We start from the raw sequence: 20120 nt of genomic DNA, 5'->3' as shown, positions 1-20120 counted from the left end.
TTGACCATTGACACTAAAAAACAGGGCAGGGGGAGTGGTGGTAAGCAGACATTTTTGCAAGTCTCTTCCACTGGGCCTTTTAAAAAAATTCATTCATGGCATGTGAGTGTTGCTGGCTAGGCCAGCATTTATTGCCCATCCCTAATTGCCCTTGAGAAGGTGATGGTGAGCTGCCTTCTTGAACTGCTGCAGTTCATAGGTTGTAAGAACACTCAGTGTTAGGAAGGGAGTTCCAGGTTTTTGAACCAGAGACAGTGAAGGAACTGTAATACAGTTCCAAGCCAGGATGGTGAGTGACTTGGAATAGACTTATAGCTGGTAGTGTTCCCGTGCATCTGCTGCTCTTGTTCTTTTAGGTGGTAGAGGTCACGGGTTTGGAAGATGCTGTCGAAGGAGCCCTGGTGACTTGGTGAATGCATCTTGTTGATGGCCCACAGTGCTGTCAGTGTGTGTTGGTGGTGGAGGGAGTGAATGTTTAAGGTGGTGGATGGGGTGCCAATCAAGTGGGCTGCTTTGTCCTGGATAGTGCTGAGCTTCTTGAGTGTTGTTGAAGCTGCACTCATCCAGCTAAGTGGAGAGTATTCCATCACACCCTTGACTGGTGCCTTGCAGAGAGTGGACAGGCTTTGGGGAGTCAGGAGGTGTGTTACTCACCACAGAATTCCCAGCCTCTGACCTGCTTTTTTAGACACAGTATTTATATGGTTGTTCTAGTCCAGTTTCTGGTGAATGGTAACCCTCCACAATGTTGATAGTGGGGAAATTCACCGATGGAAATGCCATTGAGTGTCAAGGGGAAATTCTTTCTTGTTGGAGATGGTTATTGTTCGGCACTTGTGAGGCACAAATGTTACTCAAGTGCCAGGAAATAACCGTCTCCGACAAGGGAGAATCTAACCATCGAAGAAAACTTTAGACCCAGTGGAAGAGTTAGACTTGCAAAAATGTTTGCTTACCACCCCCTTTTTCAATGTTAATGGATCAACAACCAGATGTAAATCACCCCAAGGATTTATTTTAACATTGTATTTTGCATAAAGTTGACATTTTCTTGTCTTTTCTTCAGGACTCAGGCTTTATTATTGTAATATATTTATTATTTTTTAATATGGGTAGCTATTGTTTGTGCCCGAATCAGGCTATATTTAAATATTTAAATTGAGGTTCTACACTGTAGGACCTGGCTGCAATTTTCAGGTAACAGTAGGTGGAGCTCTGAAAATGGGCAAACAGCTTGTTGCCATTATCTTTTGTGGGGCTAGGAGGAACCCAAATACAATTCAGGCCATACCAAAATCTTCCCATCATTGCAAGCTGCTCAGTTGCTTGTCCCCAGGATTGTCTCCTATCTCAACCCCTTTAACTTGAGGATTGACTCAGCTGAGCAGCTGTTGAATTTCCTGTCTGTCCAATTAGCACACAGACCATCGGTTCCCATTGAGTTCTTGTACTTCAAAATGAACCGTGAAAATGGTTCAGGCATTTCTTCTGTGCCATTGGGCAGGCAGAGTTATCACTTCACCCATTGCCCACCAATTAAGCACTACAATTGAGAATCAGCCCATAAGTAGTTTAAACCTGCCCGTCATAATCTTCAGACGAATATCAGGTTCACATTTCAGATGAAGTATTTTTCAAATACAAATTCAACTCTAAATCACACTTAGATTGCTGGGAAAATGGGCCCATACCTGTTTTATTCCAGGAAGCCAGTTGATGATGGATAGAACAGGGGTCAAGCTTTACACACTTGCATATTTATTTACACATAACAAGCTCCAAAATCCAACAACCACACTTTTTGTCTGAGTCTATTTACACTCTTTCGAGAATAAACCAATCTGATTCTATTTATTTTTTTTCTGCGAAACTAGTGATTTATTAATAAGTTAATAACTTTTTATATAGATGTTCTCTGAAAACCACACTCCTTTGGTACATGGGTCCTAGACCCGTGGATGCAAAGCCCCCTTCAATCCTCGCTTTTGGACTCCTCTTCATCCTGGCTGATTTGGAAGTAGCGGAGCTCGTAGCTTTCTTTATCGGAGGCTATAACCCGCAGCCAGTCTCGCAGATTGTTCTTCTTCAGGTACTTTTTGGTCAGGTACTTCAGGTATCTTTTGGAGAACTTTCTGGTTGAGGTGACAGTGATCTTGTTTTTCAGGCTCTCAATCTGGACGATGTTGCCCAGGTTTCCGGCCTTCCCACCAACCTTCACCTTCTCCCGCAGAAACTGCTCCTGTTATGGAAAACAAAATCATGGGACACTAGGGAAGGAAACCCTAGGCAGAATAGGGAAGACAACCAAAGTTGCTGCAGTTGAGGATCCCATCTTCCACTGGGTTGGAGAGGTTGAGAGTGAACCTCCAGACGGATTTCTTCTTGCCCTTAAGGAGCACAGACGACTTCTTCGGCCCCCTCCCCTGCCCCACCCCTCCCCGCCCCTTCCCTCCCCGCCCCTCCCCCCCACCCTGCCCCGCCCCTCCCCTCCCTGCCCCGCCCCTCCCCTCCCTGCCCCTCCCCGCCCCTCCCCGCCCCGCCCCTCCCCACCCCTCCCCGCCCCTCCCCTCCCCTCCCCACCCCTTCCCGCCTCTCCCCGCCCCTCCCCTCCCCTCCCCTCCCCTCACCGCCCCTGCCCTGCCCCTGCCTAAATGCAATTTAGGCTAGTCTAACTTATTAAAGGGGAAGGAAAGCCGGAGGAATATTTTCAGAGTGTTTCCCATTTTTTTAAAGTGTCAATTTCCTTGCAAAAAACAAAATAATTTTAACAGCCAATCTTCAAAAATTTGCAAATTGATCTTCAAACATTTGTGGAAGTACAACTAAAACATTGCAATGTGGTTTCTTTCAGCTTGTAAACTTGAAACCCACTTCTGTCAACGTAAGTCACTAGAAACTGTGAAGGAGTTTAAAGGAAATTTCATGTGTTGGAAGGGATCAAATGGATACGGTGGGCCTTTCTCAACTCTCTGCCCGTATTACAGGTTAGTAATATTTTCCTGTAATGGAACATGGTAGGAAAATAAGAGCTGTAAAGCATTGAAGAACAAAGTCTCTTCTAAAGGCTGAGATTGATCCTGCTTAAGTTCACGAAATGATCAATGGTTACAGGGCTAGGGGCCAAGTGCTGGAAAATGGGATTAGAATAGATAGGTGCTTGATGGCTGGCATGAACACGATGGGCTGGAGGGCCTGTTTCTGTGCTGTATAACTCTATGAGTTATCATATCAAGCCTGAGCAGTGTGAGAGGAGAGTGGAGCATTTGTTAGAAAAATCTGTAGAAAATGAATTGGTTAGCAGAGGTTGAGTTGGATCATTCTGGTAGGCACCCTAAATAGTTGAAGAAGTGAGAGAAGAAGTAAAGAGGCTCTCACCAGAATTTTACAATCACCCTTAGATAGGCAAGTGGTGGCAGGACCTGGAGGGTAGACAATGTAATAAGAAAGGACAGCACAATAAATCAGGTAACTATGACTAGTCTAAGTCATGGGTGAGCTATGTAATTTAAGGTAAAATTGCTGAATAATTAGAGGTGCATGAGATAATCATGATAGCCATCGGTAACTTCTTAAAGCTTTGATTGACAATATAACAAAAATTCACTTGAAGAAGTGACATACTGACATGGATTTCACAGTCAAGCGAAGTGATAGCACTCACATCGAAGAAAGGTGCGCACAAAAATTTAGCCTCTCTGTGGTATGAATTTCCCCTTTGCCAATATTAGTTAGATCCTAGTACCAAGTCAAAGGGATCTCAAAGCATCTAGCAACTGTGATGTCGTCAAACAGGGTAAGCAGCTGTCACATTGTCACATTCTCACAGAGAGCAAACCAGGGAGTTAAAAGCACAGATTATCCTTCAGATTTGGACATCATTTTACAGAAAGTGAAATAAAAATTGGGACATACATATGGGATTCTGGTCAAAGCTGAAATATCATAAACCTTTTTTTAAAAAAAAGTAATTGTAATAAATATATGTAATTCTTTCAACATAGTGGAGAAATTTGACATTCCACAAATATAAAATTAGTTTTGCAGGGCTGTGAGGCTGCCCAACAGTAATGATGAGCTTAGAACAAAGGATCAAAACCCAGTTACACCTCCTTCAATAAAGTACGACCTTTTCAAGAGGTTTCATAGTGAGACTAGTGGTGTAAAAGAATAAGTTCTCATCAGTTCAGTGATTTTTAACTGATTGCAGTCTGTGGGTCTTCAACAATGCGCCCCATGGAGAAGCATAGAATCATTGACAGCAATTTCTGGATATCTATATTTAACTGTGCATGTGTGGACTCCAGAAATTGCTGTCAGTTTGAGGGGAATAGTGGTGGTAAACGCTAACAGTTTTGTTATCATTACCATTGCAAAGTCCAGGCCATTGTATAAATTAAGAGAATATAGTAGATGCATATGCATTTTCAAAAGGCCTTGCACAGCAGGCCTATAAAAAGATTTTCAAAAGCTCACCAGACATTTATGGAGGAGGAAGACCATTTGGTCCATCTTAATTCATTCATCAGGGTAACATTACATTTCCCCCATTTCAGAATAACACAGTGGTAAATGGTTTTCTGTTGTAAAATCCAGAATATAAATGGATTTGGTAAAGGATCAAGTAAGGGAAGTAAGTTATACTGCTTTGGAGCTGACTTTATAATATAAAGATGGTAGTAAACTTCAGATAATATTGCATAATATTGTATATTCTGTGCATAAAAATAACTTAATAATTTCTCACAAATTATATTTCTTTTCAGTTGGAAGCGAGTTTATAAGACACATCTTGCTCGATGCTACAGAACAACCTGTCCAGGTATTTATTGTTGAAATAAACATTCCCCATGCATTAACCTGGTCATATGGTCAGTTTTGTTGCTTAGGTTGAAATACTTACCTTTTTATTAATCTAAATGTGATAACGTGATCATAAAAGACAATTATGATAGGATATTTTTATAAATTGCTATTATATCTCCTATAGCATTGCTTGTCAATATATCAGTAATTACATTGTTTGTATTTTGACTATCGACCATGCTTTTGCAGCCATTAAGAAGTGTAACAGGACATGAATCATTGTGTTTGGTTATTTGATCAATTGTGTCCTGAACCAGCAGTCCAAGTTCTTTGGTGACAGCAGGAGTTATCTAATAAGAGGTTGTGGTGGAAGAATTAATCCAGGCTGGTCTTTTGGTTCAAGCTGGTTTATTTTCAAGACAACTTCTTAGTGCTAGTGACTTCCTAGTAACTTCCACACAAATGGACCTTGACATCCTGCTTATTGACTGGCAATTACATTGTATAACAACTACATTGTTAAAGACAACTGCTTGTTAAAACAGGTGTTGGGCATTGGTTTACCCATAACAATAGTATAAATGTGTCTAGCTGTAACATGCTGGTGTGGAAGGGATTGGAAAGGCCTGTTGCACTAAAGAGCTGGCTTGAGAATAACCAGCTTGAGGTAAAAGACTAGCTTTGGACTCTCTCATGACAAGCACTTAATTGTGAATAATATTACTCTGATAGTCAGCTGTTTTAGAAGGGCAGAATTATCATTATATCTTAAGGTGCATTTGTGTGTAATTGTTCTGGATTTTTAAAGGCACAAGGTGTAAATAGGCACAATCTTAAAATGAAATTTGAAATGGAGCAGCTAAAAAATCAGTTTCTTAAATTGGAATTAGTGATCTTTATCTATGCCAGCAGATCTTTTGGTATTATACATGGCATATTGGATGACTTATTATTTTATAAGGATACCATGTAATGTACCATGTCTTATTCTGCCTCTGAATTGCATCTGTACCCTTTTAAAGATACAAAGACTAATTGCTTTTAAGTGAAGAGGAGGATCCAGTCAATCAATTTAACTGTACATTGTAAAGTCAATTAATGGTTAGTTGCTCTTCAAGTGGCAGGTTAGAATAGGGAAAAATGTCTGATTTCCTTTTACTAAAATTGCTCAGAATATTTTAAAGTTATAGGCTACCAATATTCTGACTTGAGTGCTGATGTGTTTTCAGTTGCTGGGAGCATTTTTCTGCACAGTTGGTGAATAGCTTTTGATTGAATGATTGTTTCAAGAAATTAGTTAGTTAATTGCAGAAGAATGCCTGTAAGTGTGACACAAGATGTGATGTGGCTGACAAGAAATGCACACATGTAACTTTTTAATGTTATGGATAATACATTTTTGTGATATATTTTATTTCTAGTGGGCTTGTGCAATTAGGTGTTATTATGGATATTTATCAACCATTTCTATTACTTTATCTTCAAATAGATCATTTTATTGTTAATAATGCATAGCAAAGTGAAAATCTTAATAATGTTCATCTAAAACCCTTAATAGATCCCTGTGATTCACAGCCATGTCAGTATGGAGGCACATGTATCTCCGAAGACTTTGAAAAGTTTCATTGTGTTTGCCCCACAGCATTTGGAGGAGATTTTACTTGTGGTAAATTGTCTTCACATTTACTCTGTTGTTTTCATGCTGACCTCTTGCTATTTCTGTTTCATAAATTGTGCTTCGTTGATGCTCAGTGCTGCATACAAATCTGGCACCCTCCAAGTTTGTTTGGGATAATCAGTTCTGCATAACCTCCCACTTGGTTCATTGTTATTTGAACAACAATCTGAGTGTTGTTTGCTGCCTGCAGTATTGTATTTAGAACAAGAGTTACTTACCTGGGCTGATTGATTACGAATAATACATTGGAACGACTGTACTTGTATTCATTGATTAAAACTCTAGAGTTTCTGAAATATTACTGGAGTTCCAAATCATGAAGGTCGTATTACATTCTCCGTGCCCCCCGCCCTCGCTATTATGCTTGTCTTTAACAGGGCATGCCATACAAAGGAATTTGGCAACAATGGTGGCACTACTTAACATGGCAGTAAGTTATGAACCTTGGCTGTGTTTTAGTATCATAGTGTATTTGAATAGCTGTTTTACATAGATGCAAATGAAACAGTTTAACTTCATCAATATTCAAAAGTTCCATGCCATGTTGGAAACTGTAAAACATCCATATTGTTTACATCAGAAATGACCTTGTTTGCCACTGATTTCAGTGGGATGAAAATTGGGTGGATTCCATAATGAGCAGGCGTTTTGCACCACGAGTTTGCTACCCAAGCAGTGAAGGTAAATATTACCCTCACCTGTGGTTACCAGGTACTTCCTGCAAGGAAGTCATGAGAATTGGTGGGTGGATCATTCCAGCATTTGTTCATGCATAGTCCTACTGGCCAGCTCAGGAGCAGCATTGACTCCTGCACCTTAAGAGGACAGTTGCCTGCCCCCTCGGTCAGGGAATGGTGCTTGCCTTGTAAAGGCTTTATTGCTGCAATGCGCCTGGCCTGATTGGTATCAAAAGTGATTGCAGATGTAATATGAAATTCAGGAAATTGTTACCTTAGATTTAAGATCAAACTTCAGACGATGCTTCCATTAGGAGCAGTTACAACACATTGCCATTACAGGCATCATACTTATAAACCATTGCATCAGCAGCTGTAGTTAATGCAGAGATGACTTGTTCATTAGATTATCACCATATTAGCACAGTAGAATGACCTAATGTGATATTAATAGGTTATGTGAATGTGAGGTTACTTTCTGATTTCCATTTAAATGAATGATGTCTTGCTCATGCCTGAATTCCCATTTTGCAATACCAATGGATGATGGCAGGAAACTATTCCTGTTGTATTATCAGTTTAGTAACCGGCCATATACTATTGACTGTCACTAGACCAAATTGTTTTCTATATGGTTTAGAAAAATCCTTCACTAGATATGATCTTTATCCAAGCACAACATTTCTTAGCAAGAAAGATCAGTGTATTATCATGTGTATTTACTGATATAAGAATACCGACTTGCCAAGTGCACTTGGTTGATCAGCACCTGCTTGCCTTATCTGCTTATCTATCAGTATCTATCTGTATTCTGGCTGTATGTCTGGCAGCTGAATGCTTATCAATGTGTGGTCTGATACCATTATTTTAACACAGACACAGGAGTAATGCTAGTTAGAAAACAATCACCACATTAACCCTTTGAGCAATTAAAAAAAATGCCTATAATATTTTGCCTATTGGGTTTTCATTCTTTTATTTACTGATCCTTTTAACTGTAAAAATTTGTATTTCTGTTACCAAATTCTGCATTATTTCACGGGTTAAATACTACAAAGTGAAACTGCATGAATGTTAACACTGTAGGACCATCAATAATGTGATGCTAACCTCCAAATTGGATGTAGGAGCCTGAATGAATTCTTTTCATAATCCTAATCTAACTGTTGCAAAGGCTGTGGAAATGTTGGAAAATCCAGTTTTAAAAGGATCAAATAAAGATTAACCTTAACAGAATCTGAATAAATAAACTGGACACATATGCACTATTCTAACAATTGTGCTTTTATATTATCAGAACGTTATGCAATACAATATTCTATTTTGGCTATTCCAGAGCACAGCTGATAGAAACATAGAAAATAGGAGCAAGAGTAGATCATTTGGCCCTTCGAGCCTGCTCTGCCATTCAATATGATCACGGCTCATCCTCTATTCCAACGCCATACTCCCGCTCTCTCCCCATGCCCCTTGACACCTATAGAGTCCAGAAATCTACCTATTTCCTTCTTAAATCTATTCAGTGACTTGGCCTCCACAGCCTTCAGTGGTAGACAATTCCATAGGTTCACCACCCTCTGAGTGAAGAAGTTTCTCCTCGCGTCAGTCCTAAATGGCCTACGCTGTATCCTGAGACTGTGACCCCTTGTTCTAGAGCCCCCAGCCAGAGGAACTATCATCTCTGTATCCAGTCTGTCCATCCCTGTCAGAATTTTACATGTTTAGAAGAACGAGAGGTGATCTCATTGAAACTCCAGTGAACACAGACATAGTCGGCCCAGTCACTCCTCATAGGACAGTCCTGCCATCCCACAATCAGTCTGGTACACTTCGCTGCACTGCCTCTATGGCAAGTATATCCTTCCCTTGGGTAAGGAGACCAAAACCGCACACTCTTCCAGGTGTGGTCTCGCAAAGGCCCTGTACAGCTACAGTAAGACATCCTTGCTCCTGTACTCAAGTCCTCTTGCAATGAAGGCCAACATACCATTTGTCACCTTAACTGTTAGTTGCATATGCATGCTTGCTTTCAGTAATTGGTGTACAAAAGGACACCCAGGTCCCTTTGTACATCAAAATTTCCGAATCTATCACCATTTAAATAATACACTGCCATTCTACTTTTCCTACCGAAGTGGATAGATTCACACTTATCCATGTTATACTGTATTTTGCCCACTCAACCTGTCTAAATCACCTTGAAGCCTCTTAATACCCTCCTCAGTGCTCACATTCCCACCAAGATTTGTGTCATCAACAAACTTGGAAATATTACATTTGGTTCCATCATCTAAATTATTGATATATATTGTGATTAGCTGGGGCCCAAGCACTGATCCCATTAGTTGCCAGCTGTCACTCCGAAAAAGACCCATTTATTCCTATTCTTGGTTTGCTGTCTACTAACCAATTCTCAATCCATGCCAATATATTATCTCTAATTCCATGTGCTTTAATTTTACACACTAACCTCTTATGTGGGACTTTATCAAAAGCTTTCTGAAAATCCAAATATACCACATCCACTGGTTCTCACTTATCTATTCTGCTAGTTATGTGCTCAAAAAATCCAGTAGGTTTGTCAAACATGATTTCCCTTTCATAAATCCATGTTGACTTTGTCTAATCCTGTTGATATTTTCCAAGTGTCGTGTTATCATATCCTTTATAATAGACTCTAGCATTGTCCCCACTACTGATGTTAGGCTGACCAGTGTGTAAGTTGCTGTTTTCTCCCTCCTTTTCTAAGTAGTGGTGTTACATTTGCCTCTCTCCAATCTGCAGAGACTGTCCCAGAATCTACAGGATTTTGGAAGATGACAACCAACACATCCACTATTTCCGTGGCCACCATCGACTTAGATTATCGGGCCCTGGGGATTTATCGGCTTTTAGTCGCTTAAATTTCTCAAGCACTTGTTTTAGTAATATTAATTTCCTTCAATTCCTTCTCCTCACTGGTTCCCTAGTATTTCTGGGAAGTTATTTGTGTCTTCCTCTGTGAAGACAGAACTAAAGTAGTTGTTTAATTGCTCTGCCATTTCCTTGTTCTCTATTATAAATTCTCCTGTTTTGGACCGCAAGGGACCTACGTTTGACCTCACTAATCTGTTTTTCTTTTTACATATTTGTAGAAGCTTTTACAGTCCACTTTTATGTTCTTGCAAGTTTATTCTCATACTCACTTTTCCCTTCTTAATCAATCTCTTGTCCCTCCTTTGCTGAATTCTAAACTGCTTCCAAACCTCAGGCTTGCTACTTTTTCTAGCAAATTTATATGACCCCTCTTTGGGTCTAATACTACCCTTAATTTCTTTTGTTAGCCATGGTTGGGCCACTTTTCCTGTTGTGTTTTTTGTGCCAGAAAGGAACGTATAACTGTTACAATGCATACATTAATTCCATAAATATTAGCCATTGTGTTTCCCCCACCATGCCTTTTAATTAAGTTCCCCAATCTATCTTAGCCAACTCACACATCATACCTTCGTAGTTTTTTTTAAGATTTAGGACCCTTGCTTCAGATTGGACTACTTCACTTTCCATCCAAATGAAAAATTCTATCATGTTATGTCACTGTTCCCTAAAGGACCTCGCACAACAAGATTATTAATTAAACCCTTCTCATTGCACGATACCAAATCTAGGATAGCCTGTTCCTTAGATAAAAACAAAAAACTGCGGATGCTGGAAATCCAAAACAAAAACAGAATTACCTGGACAAACTCAGCAGGTCTGGCAGCATCGGCGGAGAAGAAAAGAGTTGACGTTTCGAGTCCTCATGACCCTTCAACAGAACCTTCAAATTTTTGTTTTAGCCTGTTCCTTAGTCGGTTCCTCGACGTACTGGTCTTAAAAAACATCTCATACACACTCCAGGAATTCATCTGCCACAGTTTTATTACTAATTTGGTTTGCTCCGTCTATATGTAGATTAAAGTCACCCATGATTACTGTAGCACCCTTCTTACATGCATTTCTAATTTCTTGTTTAATGCCCCTATTTTATCACACTGTTTGGAGGCCTATAGACAGCTCCTACTGATGTTTTCCACCCCTTGTTGCTTCTTAGCTCCACCCAGACTGATTCTACATCTCGATTTTCTGAGCCAATATCGTTTCTCGCTATTGCACTAATTTCATCCTTAACTAACAACGCCACATCACCTCCTTTTCCTTTTTGCCTGTTTGTCCTAAATATCGAGCACCCTTGTGTATTCAGTTCCCAGCATTGGTCACCCGACAGCTATGTCTCTGTAATCACAATTTTATCGTACTTGTTTACATCTATTTGTGTTGTTAATTCATCTACCTTATTGTGAATTTTCCATGCATTCCGATAGTGTTTTTAGACTTGTCTTTTTAACATTTTTTACACATCCTTTCTTGTACTATGGCCCTATTTGCTGCTAGCCCTTCCTCTGCCTTCCACTTTTTGCTTTCTACTTTTTTTGTCTTTCATTCCTATCTTATTTCCTCCCTTGTGTCTCCCCATTCAGGTTCCCACCCCACTGCCAATCTAGTTTAAACCCTCCCTCACAGTACTAGCGAATATCCTCACAGGGATGCTTGTCATGGTCCTGCTGGGGTGCAACCCATCCAGTTTGTACAGGTCCCATCTTCCCCAGAATCTGTCCCAATGCCTCAGGAATCCAAATGCCTCCATCTTACACCATCTATCCAGCCACACATTCATCTGGCCTATTCTCCTGTTCCTGATCTGACTAGCACATGGCACTGGGGGTAGTCCTGAGATTACTACCTTTTTTGAGGCCCTGTTTTTTAACTTATTTCCTAGCTCCCTATATTCTCCTTTCAGGACCTCATCCTTCTTTTTACTTATGTCATTGGTACCGATATGGACCACAACCTCTGGCTGTTCACCCTGCCCCTTCAGCATGTCCTGCAGCCACTCAGTATCGACCTTGACGCTGGCACCAGGGAGGCAACATACCATCCTGGTGTAACGTCTGAGGCCACAAAAATGTATATCTGATGCCCTTAAGATAGAATTCTTTATCACTATTGTTCTCCCATTTGTTCCCCTCCGCCTCCACTCTGTGCAGCTGAGCCGCTCGTTGTGCCACAGCCTTGGATCTCACTACATTCCCCTGAGAAACCATTCCCCGCAGCGGTATCCAAAATGGAAAATCTGTTGGAGGGGGACATGGAGTCAGGGCACTCCACCACCTGTCTAGTGCTTTCATTCTGCTTGGTGCTCACCCATTCCCTTTCCACCTGTGCACTCTTTATCTGTGTTATGTCCACCCCTCTGTACATGCTATCCATGAAGATCTCATCCTTGCGGGTGCTCCACAGTGACTCCAGGTGCAGCAGCTCCAGCTCTGAAACATGAATTTCAAGTAGCTGCAGCTGGAGACACTTCCTGCACACATGGTCACCCTGGACACTGGAAGTGTCGCTGACTTCCCATATTGCACAGGAGGTGCATTCCACTTGGCTGAGCTGCCTTGCCATGACTTACCCTTAAAGTAGTCCCTGTACTTTTACTTCCTCTAGTTTAGAGAATATTAAGGACTGAAGAAATACTTACCAGGTCCTTGCTACCAAGGCTGCTGCTCTTACTGAAGAAAGATAGAAAATGTAAGAATTGCCATCTTCCCTCTTCACCAAACTCCAACTGCAGCACTCCAATGCAGCCCAATGCAGTTCTCTGGTACAGACACTGATAATGATGGTGATTTGTTAACGGACAGTTCATAGAGCCATTATGGCACAGCAGATGGCCATTTGGCCCATTGGGTCTATGCTAACTCTGTAGAGCAGTCTAGTGAGTCCCATTCCCCTAGTCTATCACCAACATCCTGCATCTGTGTATGATATTGTTCATGCCTTTACTAGAGTGAATAATTACCTTTCTGATTGTACAGAACGTATCAGTGGTTTTATAGAATGAATTAAAGTTTTATCACACATGGTACTTCCATATAAATATATATATTTTTTAATTTAACAGCTCCACAGCAAGGCCTTGACTGCAGTGTGGATCTTTTGCTGCTAATTGATGGTTCTTCCAAAACGACCCTTGAAAGATTTCTTCATTACAAAGCATTTGTGAAAAGGTTTCTCCAGGTTGTGCTGACTGCAGATAGTCAAGTCAATGTTGGAGTGGCACAATTCAGTGATGGTGTCCAGATGGAGCTACCGATGGGACAACACGGGGATATATCGGACGTTGTTAAAAAGATCGATTCAATGCGCTTTAAAGGGGGCAGCACGAAGACTGGCAAAGCTCTGCATTACCTTACCCAGTTTGGATTTAAAACTAGCTCGACACTTGCACATGCTCAGAAAGATCATCCCCATGTTTTAATTCTGCTAACTGACTCAAAAGCAGACGATTCAGTTGCTAAATCAGCCAAGTATGCCAGAGAGCGAGAGATCTTCCTTCTTGCAATTGGCAGTCAGAGTTTTCAGTCTGAACTGGATGGAATTACAGGAAATCCACAGCGTACTGTCACATATTCAAATCCCCAGAGCCTCTTGAATAAGATCCCTGAACTCCGAACTAAAATCTGCAGCACAGATAATCGAGGCATGTACACTTTCCTAAATCTGTCCTTAATTTTTGCCTGTCTGCTAGCAGCACAGTAAGGTAGAACATGGGTGTACAAATGTGTTTGTCTGTGAACTAAGAGCACGAAAAATTAGTCCCATGTGTGGAAGACTTGGTATACTTCTTTACAACTTTACTGGCAGAACCCAAGGAGCATGGTTTCTGCCTATCCAATCAGCCAGGGAAAGATGCAAGGTGCAGTGAACCTAACGAGAGGACATTTCTTTAAGGAATAATATATCGATTATAGTTTTTAATTAACACAGAGTTGATACTTTTCTATTTCACTTTAAATAGTATACACAACCACTTTGGTAAAAGCTGAAGATGTTGAATATTGCAACTCTCATCAAAATTTTGGGACCCACCCCCCCCACCACCACCAATACTCTGTCTAATGCAGTACTTTTTGATTTGTATCTTGGCATCTTGTCTTTATCCAACAAAATATGCTTCCTGTCAAACAAAACACACAATACTCTGGCACCCACATTATTGGAAAATTCCAGGAATGCACTTCATAGTTTTTGTTACAAGCTCTAAAGAGAACAGTAAAACTATAGCGTTACAAATGCCCTGACGAAAGAACCAATCTGTTTTAACAAGTGGGTTGAGTTCAAAAGTTACACTTCAAACCCCCTTCTCAAAAAACTCACCCTTGAGCCTTCTACTATTGCCAAATACCAATTTATCACCCAACATTTTTTTTCTTGTCAAGGCCCTTGTACATGTCATTGCCTCCCATCTCTCCCATTACTCACTGCCTGAATCTTCTAGTTCATCTTCTGACCTCTTCACAGCACCAAAGCCACAAACAATACCCTGTTTGACTGTGATACTTGTCCCAAATCCTCCTCTGCTTCTGCAGCATTTCACCTGGTTGATTATGTCATCCTCCGTCCACATTTTGGCTCTGTTATCCACCTGCATATGGTTATATGATATATTCCTAAAAACATGATGTTTCATAGCTTGATCTTTGTTTTCCTTCTGCTTAATTGGAAAATACCGTGGGACACATCTGGCATTAAAAACATTGTATAAATGCGAGTTGTTGTTCAAATATATACAAGTGGAAATGGGTTGCCCAATTCTCTCCAATGGTTTGCACTTCCATTTTTTTCCTTTGGAATGGGGAGGTCACTGGAAACCATTCCATTAGTGGGAAATTCTAATTTGGTATTTATTTGTCTCTGTGCAGGTTGCTTGTCCCAGCCTCTAGATCTGGTCTTTGCTTTGGATGCATCTGCTGGAGTTGGAAAGGTCAATTTTGATAAAGTGAAAGATTTTGTGAAAAGTGCCATCACGCATTTTGAGATTAATCGCGATGTTACCCAAGTTGGCCTTGTGATTTATGGCAGCAGATCTAGGACAATTTTTGGCCTTGATGCTTCTGATTCGGGTACTAATCTCCAGAAGGCAACTAGCCTGGCCACTTACCTAGGTGGGACTGCCTCCACTGGCAGTGTTCTCCTTCACATTTATGATAATGTCTTGAATATCCGACAAGGAGCACGACCTGGTGCGAACAAAGTGGCTGTAGTGCTTACAGATGGGGCAAGTACTGATGATGCAGCCGTTCCTGCACAGACCCTGAGGAATAATGGCATCATGGTTTTTGCTGTGGGAATTGGTGACGCACAGAAGGAATCATTGCTAAGGATTGCTGGCTCTGCTAGTTACATGATAACAGTGCCATCCTATGAAGATTTGAAATATTTTGAAGATGTTGTCGTTCACAGATTGTGTGAAGGTAATTGCATGAATCTTGTTGAAAGCCTTTGGGATGTATTTTTTCACTATTCCTTTGCACATCAAATTTAATGATTATTAATGATTTAAAGATTAACATCAGACTTGAAACTGACCAGAGAAAAGTTTGCTTTTGAGAGTGAAGTGAGCCCAATCTACAACAGAGAAAAGCTGCAAGAAAGTCTGGATCTCATCTAATAGTGAGTGGATTGGTGCAGTGGTAGGACACCTACAATTAACCTCAAGGTCTCTGGGGTTAGCGAGTGGAAGAAATCTCACTCTTAAATCACAATCCACTGACTCTTGCTGCAACTATGAATGTGTGGGCGCTGCACGAGGAGAATATTAGGTTTAGCTCTGATGCCACTGCCCCCACCACCCCAACCCCATCAATTAGATTTTCCATTTTGCCAAGGTGTACTCTTACCCTGACACCCATTGCAACATACCCTAGCAAAAGAACAATGCCTTCAGGGGAGGAATGGAGGGGGAAAATGATAGAAAATTGACAATGAACAATGCTTTCGAGGAGGTCATTGGAATAGACAATTTGGAGGGGATTTTCAGTAGCAGTCCAATTATTAACTGTTAGACTCCATAGAATTATAAGCTTTATTGGGCAAGCCAAGTTTTTGCACTCTCACATAGTAACACTAAAACATACAGTACAATATTAACACCTTACCAGCATCTGGTAACTTTACAAGCAGAGTGATCACTCTATCAGATTAAAAACAAATGATTATTTAAAACTAGTAGAGAGTTTGAAACACTTAACTCATTCATTATTTTTAGTCTTCATACTTCCCATCTTTCAATTTTAATTTAGTTTATCTTTCCTTCTAATTAACATACCTAATTTTAACTCACCCTTTTTAGTATTGCTGAAAAAGACATGCTATCAGAGCTTTTCGTATTACAGCCACTAGGACAGCTCACAAGAAATTACCAGCAGTAAAGGGGAACAACAATTTATACTACATAAGAGTGCTGATTGATTGATTGGCAAGTGGACTCTGGTGGAGGCATTGCCATGGAGAATGCAGCATGGAACATTTAACTACCCAGTTTTGTTTAAATTCAAACTGGCCTGGTCAAGGCATTGCCCTGGAGAATGACACAGGGAATGATCGTTCCCCAAGCATTTGTTTAGTTGAAAAAGGTGCAATATGTGGATATGATCCTCCTGTCGGCAAAGACAGGGCCCTGAATGTGAAGATGCATGGTTTCTAACATGTGTAAGTGAGCCACACTGTGAGCCTGACTGACTATTTTAAATTGGTTGTCAGTCTAATTCCAAGCAAAATCAGCGTTGTTTAGTAAGTGTTGTCCAATCGCGGAATCACATCTCTTGTTGGGCACTGTTTTGAGTTTTGCACACACGAGCTGGTTGGTTATGGCCAGTACTAATTTACAGCTGAATGGAAATGCTGTTTGACATGATCCACCTTTTATCTATTTTACTTTATCACTTATTCTTACCATGATTTTTTTTATCCATTCACTGCCAGCTTTTCAATATCACCTCGCTGTCATCTGCATGGTCTTTCTCAGTCTTGCATACATACTTTTCATTTTTGGCCATTTGCTGTCTGCCCAGCACCCTGGTACTTTGTGCCTTTTCCTCAGCAGCAGCGTCAAAGTAAAGAAATCAACAATGTACAGCCAGGCATTGGGTTTTAACAAACAAAGTTAAAGAAATCAGTGACACATGGCCATCCAAATGTTAACACTCAAAAACAAGAGAGAACTTATCATCAAGACAAATATATAAAATACAGAGACAATTACCACATCAGTGCTCAAATAGAGAAAGTAGCATAAAAGCAAAATACTGCGGATTCTCGAAATCTGAAACAAAAACAGAAAATGCTGGAAAAACAGCAGGTCTAACAGCATCTGTGGAGAGAAAGACAGAGTCCCCCACCTCACCCCCACAAGGGCCATCTGTCACTAGTTCATGTTCTTTCTAGAGTGCTTACCCTTGCCCTGCTATTACTACATTCTGCTTTCTGACCTTAATGCCATCATCAGCACCTCCTTTAGCTAATACCGCTACCATTAACACCCCTTTGTCTTTTTGTTCATGACATCTTTGCCTCACCCTGTCACTGGCCTTGTATCCAGCTTCATCTGCTCCACCCCCCTTAAACAGTATAAATTTTGGCACATTTTTACTTCTCTTTAGCTCTGAAGCAGGGTCATACAGACTCGAAACGTTAGCTCTGTCTTTCTCTCAACAGGTATTGTTACACTTGTTGAGTTTTTCCAGCATTTTCTGGTAGAGAAAGTAACACATAGACATTGCAACAAAAACATCTCTTTGGACAAAGAGACAAATCTGGACATAGAAAATAGACACAGATGAGTCCTAGTTGTCAAATGACCAGACAAAAGTAACACAGCGATTCAATTACATAGGAGATTCACTAACCAGTAATGATTACCAAGGAGCTTCCCTTATCTGCACTAAAGCAGTTATGTATAGAACACCATCCCATTAAACCTCTGCAACATCCTCCCTCCAGTTCCACAACCTTCCTAGAGCTCTGTATTCCCCCAAATCTGGACACTTAATGTATTCCCTTGTCTCACCATTGTTGGCCATGCTTTCAGCTGTCTCGGCTTGATGGGTGGAATCAACTGCTCTCTCAGGTGATGAACTTGGAGTCAGGAAGGGCATTTTAATTAGGCTGGATGGTGGCATACTGCCGCAATGCCCCCACCCCCCCCCCCCACCGCCCCCCGCTCCCCCCCCACCCCCCGACCCATCAACCACTGCTTTCCTTCCTCTGGCAGAAGGCCTGCTGAGATGGCCCCATTGCTGCTGACTGCCTCCTCCTGTCACTGGTTCATTTACGTTCTAGGTGCAGCTGTGTTTGTCAGTCAGAGCATCTTTGTCCTGCTCCCCTTTGAATGTTTGCAATAGGTCCAAACTCACTGTGCAACCATTTATTCCAGAGGTTGAGGACTCTGCAAAAAGTACACCTAACATCTAACTTAGGTGTAAGCTGCAAAGGCATAAAGTTATGTCCCTACTTGTCTATCCTAAATAACCTATTCATTTGGACAGAATCTAAATAAATATACTAAGAAGGAGGCCAGGAAAGAGTCTTTGAGACTATCCCACTTCATCATAACTTACAGACAAGCCTGGAGGAGGCAATGGCGTAGCTGGACTAGTAATCCAGAGACCCAGGGTAATGCCCTGGGGACCTGGGTTTGAATTCCGCCATGGCAGATGGTGGAATTTGAATTCAATAAATACCTGGAATCAAAATTCTAATGATGACCATGAAACCATTGTTGATTGTCGTAAAAACCCATCTGGTTCACTAATGTCCTTTAGGGAAGGAAATCTGTCATCCTTACCTGGTCTGGCCTACATGTGACTCCAGACCCACAGCAATGTGGTTGACTCTTAAATGCTCTCTGAACAAGGGCAATTAGGGATGGGCAATAAATGCTGGCCTAGCCATTGGTGCCCACATCCCATGAATGAATTTAAAAGAAACATCATCACCCAATATCAACATGCTAATCTTGTGCTTTGAATCTTATGGTTTTTTAAAAATATTCTTTAATATATTTACTTAACTGAAACCTAATATAAACCAGTCACAATAATAACAAAACATGGCGCATATAAGTTAGTGAAATACTGTAAACACAACTAGGATAAACAAAAGGAGCAATGTAATTAATGGAACTTCACAAGCTTCCACCTATATTGGATTGTGGCTTACATAACGTTCTACTAAAACATATTATTGAATAAAGCTTTGGAGTGTGCCAGCCACTTCCATGCATTCTCAGGCTGACTTGATGCCTTTCATCATTTTCTAAAGAATGATGAAACTAATGATTTCAAAGTGCTGCATCTCAACAGAAAAATTAAACAAGGTCCGCTGCTCTTAGTGCTTCTCTGATTGACTCTCAGCACTAGAAATTACCCTGAGAACTTGCTTAAAATGCCAGCTCTAATTTACTTTTGGGCTTTGACTGGTCACCTCGAATAGTAAGTTTGGTTTGCAAATTCCAAGGATGTGTTTCTTTTTTAAAAGAAATGACTGAAAGAAGTAGTGAAACCTGCCTCACTAATTTGCCCTTTTTTTAAGACTGTTTATTGTCTATTTGCTTTACTTCATATCAATCTTGAAATCCCATGTAAAAGAAGTATGCCAAAATTTTTAATAGATCAGCATTATTAGATTATTAATTCTGATAAGAGCCCGTTATTTAGATTAGAAGTTCATCGGGAAATAACTTTTAATAACCATGTCATGTGTTTGGTAATTGGCATCGTTGCAATAGTGACAACAAGGGTTGCCAACTCTGGCTGAACATTATCCAAGAGATATCGGCAGAAGTGACATCACGGAAAACCAGCAGCACGAGCCCGAGAGAGGAAAACCAATCCCTGGAGACATTCCTATTGTGGATGTCCCTGTTTTTACAGAGTAGGAAATATAGCCCTTTCATACAGAACAGACTTGAGAATTCAGCATTATTCAATCACTGCAGCTTTGTGCAAACTAGCAATATTGCAGGATTTCAATGAATTGCCCTGATGTTCATCTTGTCCTAAGGTGGAAACTTGCCAAACATGTAAATGCCTCCTATTCCTGCCTGG

At 40.7% G+C, this 20120-nt stretch overlaps 1 protein-coding gene across 2 annotated transcripts in view; it reads left to right on the top strand.

Moving 5' to 3' along the window:
• Positions 1-20120, top strand: part of vwa2 (von Willebrand factor A domain containing 2) — a 91153-nt gene that overhangs the window by 49285 nt on the left and 21748 nt on the right. For both annotated transcript variants that reach the window (XM_041210293.1, XM_041210292.1), the window contains exons 8-12: positions 2852-2984; positions 4764-4819; positions 6362-6469; positions 13136-13714; positions 14937-15488. In XM_041210293.1, the coding sequence (XP_041066227.1) occupies positions 2852-2984; positions 4764-4819; positions 6362-6469; positions 13136-13714; positions 14937-15488 (1428 nt within the window). The remainder of the gene's footprint in view (positions 1-2851; positions 2985-4763; positions 4820-6361; positions 6470-13135; positions 13715-14936; positions 15489-20120) is intronic.

This window comes from Carcharodon carcharias, chromosome 17, assembly GCF_017639515.1.
Source record: "Carcharodon carcharias isolate sCarCar2 chromosome 17, sCarCar2.pri, whole genome shotgun sequence".
Classification (NCBI taxonomy): Eukaryota; Metazoa; Chordata; class Chondrichthyes; order Lamniformes; family Lamnidae; genus Carcharodon; species Carcharodon carcharias.
Note: the sequence above shows the minus strand (reverse complement) of the source record. Positions and strands in the feature narration are given on the sequence as shown.